At 35.8% G+C, this 11,108-nt stretch overlaps 1 protein-coding gene across 1 annotated transcript in view; it reads left to right on the top strand.

Annotated features, from left to right (window-relative positions):
* Nucleotides 1–1,328: 1,328 nt before the first annotated feature.
* Nucleotides 1,329–11,108, top strand: part of LOC120090312 (nuclear pore complex protein NUP93A) — a 21,443-nt gene continuing 11,663 nt past the window's right edge. Inside the window, exons 1-8 of the mRNA XM_039047888.1 lie at nucleotides 1,329–1,653; nucleotides 2,176–2,267; nucleotides 2,485–2,551; nucleotides 4,634–4,693; nucleotides 5,347–5,436; nucleotides 6,101–6,370; nucleotides 6,636–6,731; nucleotides 6,847–6,981. Of these exons, the coding sequence (XP_038903816.1) occupies nucleotides 1,552–1,653; nucleotides 2,176–2,267; nucleotides 2,485–2,551; nucleotides 4,634–4,693; nucleotides 5,347–5,436; nucleotides 6,101–6,370; nucleotides 6,636–6,731; nucleotides 6,847–6,981 (912 nt within the window). The 5' untranslated portion in view covers nucleotides 1,329–1,551. The remainder of the gene's footprint in view (nucleotides 1,654–2,175; nucleotides 2,268–2,484; nucleotides 2,552–4,633; nucleotides 4,694–5,346; nucleotides 5,437–6,100; nucleotides 6,371–6,635; nucleotides 6,732–6,846; nucleotides 6,982–11,108) is intronic.

Raw genomic sequence — 11,108 nt, 5'->3', positions numbered from 1 at the left:
CTGTTACGATGATGAGGAAGATTTAATTTAAAAAAAAATCACGACATAGTAAAAATATAGAGCAACAATATGAAGAAGAAAAAGAAGAAGATAATAATGAAATTTTTGGAGACAAATTAGTTAGAATCAAAAGTTTTGATTTCATTTTAGTTTCTCATTTTATTTAACCATATTTCTACAATAAATGTAATGGGACAATGCCCAAAAAGAAATAAAGAAAGAAAGAATTATTATTATTATTATTTTTACATATTGCAATTCACATTTTATTCAAACAAAAAATGGGTAAAATTATTGAATAAAAAAGTTTAAACAAAACTGCATCAGATACCAAAACATATGAATTCGGACCAAATAATGCAGGCACACAGACAGAGTATTTATTAAATAGTTAAATTCCTAGCTATTTTGTCCCCATGAAATTGGGGAATCCCTGACCCGACTCAATGGAGAATTTTTTCCGTTTGATTTTTTTTAAAGTTAATCAACTTAAATCATTATTATGAAAAAGTATTAATCAACTAGTTAAATTCCTAGTTATTTTTTTATATGATTAGTTCTATATGGACAACAATAATTTAAGGAGAGATTACTCAAATTTTACAGTAGAAAGAAATAGTTATCTATCAATTTATTCATATATATTATCTAAATTTAGAATTAAAACATATCATTTTTTTACACGAATTCAAACATATTTATTATCTTGACCAAATAATAAAATTTGGAAGTTAAATATAATATTTATATAATAGTAATAGATAACATAACATTAAATTATTACAATAAACATACGAAAAGAGGCTAATAGAGATGGGGACGTAGGATGCATTCTCTATCCATATTGTAGTTTTTGAGATTTTTTTCCTACTCCCTCCTCCCCGCGGCATACTTCAAAGAGGAAAAATCACTCAACGTTAAATTGTCAAGGTGATTTGTGAAACTCGAAGAGACTAATCATTTCTTATTGCTAATCTGTATATGTGACAATACTTTTAAAGAAGTTCAAATTTGAAGAAAAAGACCCCAAAATCGTTGACAAACAGACTTTTTTTCATCGTTCTTAACCCCTGACATCTATTGTATGCAAAACAATGAACCACATGATTAATCCAACAGAACGGTAGCCTCGGGCAATATGCTCTACTTTAACCATCTCGAGCCTAAACAATTTCACTCTTTGCTCAATAACATTGTCTTGTTGAGAATTTTGTTCCTTTGTAATCTTTTATTTTCTCGTGTTTATTATTTGTGAACATTTTCAAATGAAGTCAAATTCGTGGAAAAACCTTTGTCATTTCTAGCGCACTGCCCATTATTAACACGCCTACGTACTCTTATTTCCTTTTCTTTGTTAACAAACCATCGAAAACCTTAAACCCTTTCAGCTTCCTCTCACTCGTTGCTCCACCTTCTCATTCACTTTGGTCCCCTCTCTTTTAGCAGTTCAGTGCCGCGGCCGCTTCTCTCCCGCTTAAGGGCATTAGGCCATTTAGCCTCAATTGCCCTTGCCTCTCATCACAACTCTCCCGGTGCCTCCACTTGAGAGCCATGGCGAACGATCAAGACATGAGTGGCTGGACTGATCTGCTTCACTCTTCTACAAAGCTCCTCGAACAAGCTGCTCCATCAGCCCAGTTCCCTCCTCTCCAGGTTTCATACTCTCTCTCCGCTTCTCTTTGGTTGCTTCGCTCAGATTCTGCTGGAAATTGAGGATTTCTAATTTAATTATGTACCTGCATTTTCAAAATTTTCACCTCTAACTGGAATGAACAAGTCTAATTGTCTGGTCAATGGATTAAACTCTTAAAGGCAGTGGACATGATTACTACTGTTTTGTTCAATTCAAAGCAGTGAAAATGGGTATTCATAAAAAAACCAACATTGAAGGTAACAAGAGGGTTGAGACTTTCTTAACTGTGTTCTCTTCGTAAACCCGTGCTACATCCACCCTAACCGGAAAAAAAAAAGAAGAAGAATTCACAATGGTTGAATTAAAAATATTAAGTAACAGTCGACAAAGAGGGAAGAAAAGATTCAGAAAGCATGATGTTTTCTAATTCTCAAATAAAAAGAACACAAGAAGAATGACCAAGAAACAAAATCTCTAAGTTATTGTCTCCACATGACGTCCCTGTTCTTATCTCTGAGTTTCATGACGTGTGATTGTTTCAGAGGAACTTAGATCAGTTAGAAGTGTTATCTAAAAAGCTCAAGGCAAAGACCCTGAGAACTGAGGCGCCTACACAATCTATTGCTGCTACAAGGTAGTTCTATTCCTGCTTCAAATGTTCACCTCTTCAATTCTGATTTTCTGTTACTGCACTGTCTCTTTAGCAACCAAGAAGAGAACGCATTTTACTATTCTGAATCTTTTTACCTGTATTTGTATGCAATCAAGTCTTATTCCCAATGGATCTTTGTAATTGGTATGGCATACATATGATGTGCAGTTAGCATTATCTTTTAATGAGCTGTTTGTAGGTTACTTGCACGTGAGGGAATAAATGCAGAGCAACTTGCTCGAGATTTGAAGTCTTTTGAACTAAAGGTGAAGAGCTTTTCAATGTTCTCAATTGTAAATAACCTTTCTTTATGATGTGTATAAAAGAAGAAATAGACCTTTCATTATTATAATGAAATATATAGAAAGGGGGAGGAAGTCTCACCCACAACAAATGGGGTTGCAAGACAATTCTCCATAAGTCGAACTATTATAAATAGAATAATTACAAAAGGAATTACTAAGTCTTTACCTAGAAGCAACAAAAATAATGACATTATCGAGAAAGGAAAGCGGTTATTAGTATTATATTTTTTGTTTTTTGTTCTTTGAGGAGGAAACAACAGATTTCATAGATACATGAAATATACAAAATGAAGGTAATACCCCAACCGCTAAAGGTGGTTTACAAAAATGACCTCCAAGTACCAACTAAGGTAGAAAGGTGATGAGCTAGATGTCATCGATGTGTGTGTACTTAGCATTGAATATTCAGTTGTTTCGTTTCCCCCAAAGGTTCCAAAGAAAGCCTAAAATGATGGCTAGACATAAAATCTTCTTCTTTCCTTTGGATAGGTGTCCCATGAAGTCGAGAGCAAAAAGAATCTCGTATATTCCTGGCATCATAACCTTCCAATCAAAATCCATCAGCATGATAATCCATAACTTTCTAGCAACAGAGCAGTAAACAGAAATCCATAACTTTCTAGCAACAGAGCAGCAAACAGAAAATGGTCTTCATCTTATTTGGAAGTGAGCCTTTCCAAATGACCCTGAAAAGAGGATTTTTGTTAAGACCTACCAAGCAAGAAGCATCCTCTATCAAAGAGCTGACGGTAAACTTTTTGAATGGGTCAAGTGGCCATCACCACAAGTCTTTTGTTTCTCTTAAATTAATCAAATTTAGGAAATGAAAGAGAGGCCTATTCCATAATCTATTCATCTTTTAGATGCCTTATGAAATCCAAACTCCACGTGACATTGTGCCACAGTCCCAAGTTGTGCTTTATCTGATGTGAGGCATTCAACTATTAAAGTTTCATCCCAATTAAAGCAAACAATGGAGGGTAGTTGGGTGGAGATCGATTGTGGGGCCTTTCGATTCGTAAGGGCGCTTTGATGGTAGGTTGGTTTGAACTCTTTGTCACTCCCTCCTCCTGATTGTTTGATGAAGTTCTTGGGTTATTGCTCCTCTTAACACAATCCATATAAGGAGCGGTTGCTTGCAAAACCAACTTGTGGGCCTATTCCTTTTGTTCGTATGCTTCATCTTGGTAGTTTGATAAGAGAGAGTAAAAAGAGAACCATCCTTCTTTCTTCAAACTTAATGGGATGAGAAATCTGCACTTTGGACCATTGTTATCAAGTTGGTTGACCTTCACGTAATAACCCTATTTTTTCCCCTTAGTATCTCCACCCAAATAATGTAATCTTCGGTACTTAGTTCTTTGAAAAACTTGAAGGAGCAAGGTTCCTTAAGGAAGAGATTGAAGGATATCTCAAGCTTTAATAGCAATTTCGAGGTGATGGACAATGTATAATAGGACGTAGAACCACTTTCATTTATTCTTGCTCTATGGCCTCTATATTGGTCATCAAAAGCTATGAAGAAGGTTTTCCAATTAATGGCGATTGCTCTCTTTGAGTAGTTCCAGTTGGGATGTGGCTTTTTTGTTGTCATTGGTTGGGGAAAGGGAAGGAGGATGGTTATTGGCCATAGGTGAGGGTCGGGATGGGGAGGAGGAAGGGAAGGAGGAACGAGGGAGACAATAGAGAAATGACCTGGGTATAGAGAAGACGAGAGTGTAAGTCAATCATGGAAACGAATCTATCTTCGCCTATAAAAATAAGGCGGTTTCTTTCAATTGAACTGCAACACAGGAATCTTTTGATGAGGTCAGTTTTTTTGTCTTCTTCTGAAGAGGGTGACAATGGCTTTTACCTCTACAGTCCAAAGGAGAATATGGCTGAATGAATATCGGCTTTTACCTATATAGTCCAAAAGTGTTTCTTTTCTTTTGAAGTTGTGCATATCTTTGCTGTCCTGATATAATTTACATTGCAATTTTTTATTCTGGTATTCTCTTGCTCTCTAATCTTTTATGTTCCTGTTTATTTCTTCTTTTGAAGACTACATTTGAGGACGTGTTTCCTGCTGAGGCAACAAGTATTGAAGAATACTTGCAACAGGTATCTTTTGTACAATTTGACTCAAGAAGCTGTTGGCTTATTTGTGCAATGTTGGCTGAAATATCTATTTCATACTTCTTTTTGATAGAGGATCTTGCTGAAATTTGTTTATTCGTATACGTGTTATGTTGTTACTAATTTGGTTATTCATACATTTATGTATTGTGTCTTTGTAGTTCTTGGACTTGTTAGACATGCCTTTTATTATAATTTGATACTTCAAGTTTAATTGAAACACTTCATAGTTGTTTTTTGGGAATGATTTTCACAGGAAAAATATAAGTCTCCTGTCTATTTTAAATGAATTCATAGAAACATACGAACAAAATCTCTGTTCGGTAGGTGGCACAACTGTGCCTTTGAGTTCTAAGAAACACTTTTATGACTTTTTTTAAAATAAATTTCTTAGGAACATTGTAATTTGGTGTTGAAAATCATGTTTTTTTTTTGTCTTAATTTTAGAATATAAGCTCTAAAAAACCAATCTGCTTGGTTTTTTTTCCTTCATGTTATTTATTTTACAGCCGGACAATTCCATTATTATTATTATGGAAAAAATTCCAACTTTTCTGATGCTATCTTCACATTTTATCCAGGAAAGTCATTAATGTTGATATGTCTGATCTTTGTGTTTTTTTTTGCATTCATCTTAGGTTCATGAAATGGCAATGATCTCGGCCATACAGGAGGCACAGAAGGACAATGTTAGAAGTTTTAATGATTACATGATGAAAGTTTTAGAGGTTAGTATGGCTCGTTATTTTGAGAGGGTAAATCTTTTTCCCCAAATACCTTTCCTTTAATATTATAAGCATAGTACGCAAACATTTTACTTTAATTATTGTTTTCTTCCATATTCTTCTCATCATTTTTGCTGTGTGTTTGATATTAACATGTGAAAAGTCAAGTGGTAGAATAGGCTTCTGATTGGAACTATTTCTGAATGTTTCAGAAAAGAGTTGGGCATTCATGTTTTTGCATTTGAGGTTGAGCTTCAAAGAGATACCTGATGTATTTTGTTTTGCCTTTTCGGTTTCCCTATTAATGTTATAGTTGATGAGTATCTTTATTCTTTTCATGGTGGCACTGGTTCTTGTTGTGGCTACCGTTCAAAAACTTCCATAGTTAACTATGGAAAAATTTGTGCTTTTCCATTCACATTATAGATGTTTAGTTTCTTATATTTGTCCTGGAGATTCTTATAGCCTCCTCTTTTTGAGATTAAATTAAAATGATGGTCATACGTAAGTTGAACGCTGTTTTGTCGATAGTAATTCATCATGCTTTAGCTACTTAAACTGATAGTAAAGAGACCTCGTTTCTGTAGAATAGTGAACATCTGGTGGGCTAATTCTTTACTAATCGTGCATTTGTTTCTGAATTTTTATGGAATCAAATGTATGACAGGAGGATTGGAAAAAGGAAAAACGTGATTTCCTTCAGAGTTTAAGCCGAATATCTACACTACCCAGGACTAATATTATTGATGATAAGAGTGGGGCTTCAAAGACGGGTCAAATGGCGTCCTTTGTATCCAGCCCACATGTTTCATCTGGTTTACCCAGCCTGGAGTCTGTGTCTCTAGCCAACAAGCCTATTATGGAGAAAAAGGCATCAACATATGCTGAAGTAGTGAAGAAAATGAACGATGCAAGGGAACGTGGATTACCATTTAAAGTATGAGCTGGTTCTTTATTTTCCTTTGAACTTGAAATGACCAATTTAGTTCATTTCGATTATTGTTTTCATTAATGAAATTTATGGTCTGTCTTTCGGCCATCTTTAGCATTTCACACATTATAACTTGTGAGAACGTGCGCTGGTGTAAGGCCAGCTTTGATGCATTTTCTTGGCTTTAATAATTTGTTCAGTGTCAACCATTTAAATGAATGGTGCATACATATTTAATATGTGATTTTTACTATTTGTTCTCCACTATTAGCCTGCTGTAGCTTTCAAAGGTGCTTATGAAAGTTTAAATCTCCACGCATCTGCTGGGAAGTCAGTTAACATGCAAAAGATTTGGCATCTTATTCAAGTTAGTAATCCCTTCTTTAATTGATCTTAATTATGAATACGCAAGCATCTTCTCTGACCTCTCATTTCTTTATGATTTGATAAATTGTTGAGATTTATTTATTTTTAAATGATAGACATTAATGGGTGAGGACTCAACTTCCAACCGAAATGTTTCAAAAAAGATGTCATTAATACTTGGGGCAAGGCGCCATCTAGAGTGGGGTCACGAGAAATATATAATGGATACAATACAAAGCCATCCTGCACAGGTATTGCTTTTTTCTAGTATAATTCCGTTTACTACTAATTTGTTTGGAATGAGCACACTCATTTTAACAAAGAAAACTGATGAGGTGAGGAATGTACCAAAAATTTTATCTCCCATGAACAAATGACATCTTGAATTAGAAATGTAGGAGTATCTAGTTAGTGACCTAACATTCTTTTGAAAAGGATACCACACTTATCATTAAGGAAATGAAGAGAGAATAATTCTCCAAAATACAAAATCTTAAAGGAACCACAAAACAAAAGTTACGAAAAGATACGAGAGAACAAACTAAACATATCAATGCCAACAAGTGTAACTAAAAAGGAACAATAAAACTCTCCGGACTCCAATTAATGAGTTGAAGCTTTTGGAGATAGACCACCATGAAGAGGTCTTTGAATGGGCTGATTCAAAACAATCATAACGTGAATGAGAAGATCCCTGAAAGGTATGTTGATTTCTTTCCATTCATAACTTAGAAGGACTGCATTAATCCACAAAAGATGTGCATTTAGGTCAACAATTTCCACACATAAACTGCAAACATCACATTTAGTTGCTGTGTTGAGATTTTTTTCCGTTTCAGTTGGTGAGTGATTATGGTTATGGAGGTGGGGTAAAATAAGAGTGAAATGGTAAATTTCATTATTTTTCATCAAAGTGCAAAGGGAGCAAATTTGATGGATAGAACATTCACTGTCCATTAAGCTATAAGTTCTTTAAGAAAACCAGATCTGGCTGTGGAACCTATCAGTGCAGAAAATATCAAATCAACATGCACAATCAGTAAAGTTGGGTTGAGATTTTCCTTGATGTATTATCTTTTTTGCAGTTGGAGATGAGGAATAATTTTAAATTGAAGGGGCTTGGTGGGAGTTTAATCTATTAATGGAGAATCTTTGGGGAAAGGTTTCTCATTTATTAGGTTGCATGCATGAAGAGTTGCTGGTGGTTTAGAAACATTTAATGTATTGCTGGCGAGCCCTATCCAAAATGTGTTAAATTCTTGTTGTGGAAAATCACAAACCCTTACCTTAATACTATGGATTGACTACATAAGCGTTGTCCTTGGCACAAAGTTACTCCATCTTGGTGCTGCCTATGCCAATCCATTAATGAATCCGTCTTACACTTGTTCTTCAATTGTCCCTTCGTTACTGGGACTTGGTTGGAAATTTTTACTCTTTCAATTGGTGTGTGGCTCCCCCAAATGACACACAAAGTTGGCTCTGTTTAGTGTTCGTGGATCTACCTTCGAAAGCTACCAAAGACACTTATAGATTTGCACAACTTCAACGGGTTCGTGGAAGATATGAGGCAAAATAATTGCTAGAATCTTCCGGGAGAGATACAAGACTACAATGGACATTAATGACTCCTCAATCTTTAATGCTTCTTTTTAGTGTATATATACATGTTATGTAAAACCATAATCTTTTTTCCTAATTGGAAATTGGAAATATCTTTTATATACCCTTTGAATGGTCACTTTTGTACCATTGGATATCTTTGGATGTTTCATTTAATCAATGTGATTGTCTCTTATCCAAAAAGATGGCCTAGATGGGATATCAAGTGGCTAAAGGAGGCCTAGATATCCAAGGATCGGTCCAAAATAAGGTGGATACTCCATCTCCAACACGATGGTGGATTCTGCTTGTAATCAGATCTTGATGCTTGGTAGTGTTTTTCTCGAGAGTTGAAGCATTTAATTCTAATTCATTGGTTTAGGCAGTGGTGGTTAAGAGTCGTTTATTGGTGATTCTAGGCATGGCTTCGTCTTAATGGATCAATTAAGGTTGGCCTTTTAAATTTCTCAACCATCCAATTGCCTTGTGACGGTTCCTTTCTAAAGGGTAAAGTGTTTTTGAAATTTTCCTTAAATCTCTTTTCTTTGGTCACTTCACTTATGAAATCTCCCAAGGTTTCCTATGTCATATTTGTATCTTAGGAGTAAGTTGTTAGTCTTCTTCATTCTCATTATTACGGCTATTTAGAAGATTCTACATCATGTTGGATTGGCTTGTGAGGAAGATACCTTCGCTTGTGGGGCCTTTCTGTTTGTATTCTTTGTCGGAAGGCGGAGGAAGACTTGGACCATACTCTCTGTCATTGTGATTTTATGAGTAGTTTTTGAGATTTCTTCCTCCAGATGTTTGGTATGATGTATGTTCGTCACAGAGGTGCTAGTGATATGATCGAAGAGTTCCTTCTCAATCCGCCTTTTGGGGAGAAGAGCCGTTTTTATGGTTGGCGGGGGTGTGTGCCGGCTTTATGGGTCTTGTGGGAAGCTGGATGTTTAGGTGTGTGGTTAGAGACCCTAGGGAGATTTGGTCCCTTGTTCACTTCCACGTCTCTTTGTGGGCTTCGATTTTGAGGACTTTTTGTAACTATTCTTTAGACACTATTTCTCTTAGTTGGAGTCCCTTGAACTCCCTCTTTTTTGTGGGTTTTTTTTTTTTACGGTCCGTGTATTCTTTCATTTTTTCTCAATGAAAGTTGTTTTCATTTATAAAAAATAGAAGATTCTACATTAATGGTTTTTTTAGGTGATTTTTGCTTCCCCAAATTGCACCAAGACGTTTTGCTTCAACTTGGGTTTAAGCCTCTTCACATTTGTTCGGGATTGATTTTATTTTTCATGATTAGTCATTTTCTTTATCAATGAAATGTTTTGTTTCCTTTTTAAATAAAAGCTAGGAAGATGATGGAAGTTCTTTAGAATGTTACAACATTGAACTTTGATACTAATTCATCTAAATTTGAGACGTGGAAAAGTTAAAATTGCTACTTGTTAGTGGTAATTGTGATCTAAAAGGGATTACTGATAGAAAGTCAGTGAGAACTAAGCCCAAGCATTGCCAAAGGCCCAAAATACTAGAAAGAAAGATGGGGCCGAGTGTTGAGATTTTGAAAAGGGTCTATTTAGTTGTTGGCTTTTGTTGTTTACTTTTTGTTTCTGTGTGAGAGAGGGAGAGGGTGAGAGTGGGAGTTTCAGAGACTGAAATTAGAAAGGAAACACAATGGGGAGGAGAAGAGGAACTGGAATTCAATGAAACTGCAAGATGCAAATGAAAGAGGAAAATGTAAAAAAGAGAAAAAAAAGGAGGAATGAGAAGGAAAAGTGTCTAGGGAGACTGGAGGCCAAAAATTTGATAGGAAACAATATGGAGAAACGATTAGAAAAGAAAAAAAATGTTAGCCCGGAGAAAGGGAAATGAGGGGCTGAAGTTGATGGATTTGGTTGAAACTTGACTGGAAAAAGACAATTGAGTGTCTTGCTAGGATAAACATAAAGGAGCATTGCTTGCTATGATCTCAGTGTGGTGCACCTCATTGACTGCATGCCAATGGGGTAAGAAGCATCTTGGGGAGACTGGGCAAGGATATACGCTATTAAAATGGAGTATTCCAAATGAAGTTAAACTCCTCTCGGAGCTTGTAGTCATCACATAGTCCTTCAAGTGTTTTGCTGGTGCAGTATTTTGCAGAACCCATGGTACCTAGCAAGATCTTCTGCAGGGTCTTAATCAGCTACTTCCTGCTTTGTCTCTGCTTTTGCCCTCATGACTCATCTTCTTAAAGAAAACCAAAGGCAAGAGAGTACGGCCAAAGCTTTCCATTTTGATGAGGAAGATCAAAGATGGCAACTTAAAAGCCAACAAAGAAGTCCAGCAAATGAAAGACAACTCCCCTGAATTTTATTTTTATTTATTTTTGGATAAGAAACTTGTTGAAATACGTTAAATTAGCCCTAAGGGAATTTTTGTCTTTTTACTATATTTGCTAAATTAGGGTTTCACATTATTCTATTTATATCTAAGGTTGGGTCTATTGTAAACAAGACATAAAAATAATAAGTTCTTTTCTACTGTGGTTTTTCTTCCCTGAATTAGGGTTTTCCACGTAAACTCCTTGTGTTGTCTTCTTTCCTTATTTCAATATGGTATCAGAGTAAGGTGATGAAACCCTAGCCCCGGTAGAAGAAACTCAGTCATCAAACTTGATAGGTGAAGGTACGCTGAATAATGAGGCTGTGATTCAAGCAGCGGTTGACTGCTATCTCCGAACCATCATCCCAGGTGGCTCAGCCGAACAGATCCAGCTGGTGAGCCGAACAGCAGG

Source organism: Benincasa hispida, chromosome 11, assembly GCF_009727055.1.
Source record: "Benincasa hispida cultivar B227 chromosome 11, ASM972705v1, whole genome shotgun sequence".
NCBI classification, from domain to species: Eukaryota; Viridiplantae; Streptophyta; class Magnoliopsida; order Cucurbitales; family Cucurbitaceae; genus Benincasa; species Benincasa hispida.
The sequence above is the reverse complement of the archived record's forward strand: the minus strand, read 5'-3'. Positions and strand labels throughout refer to the sequence as shown.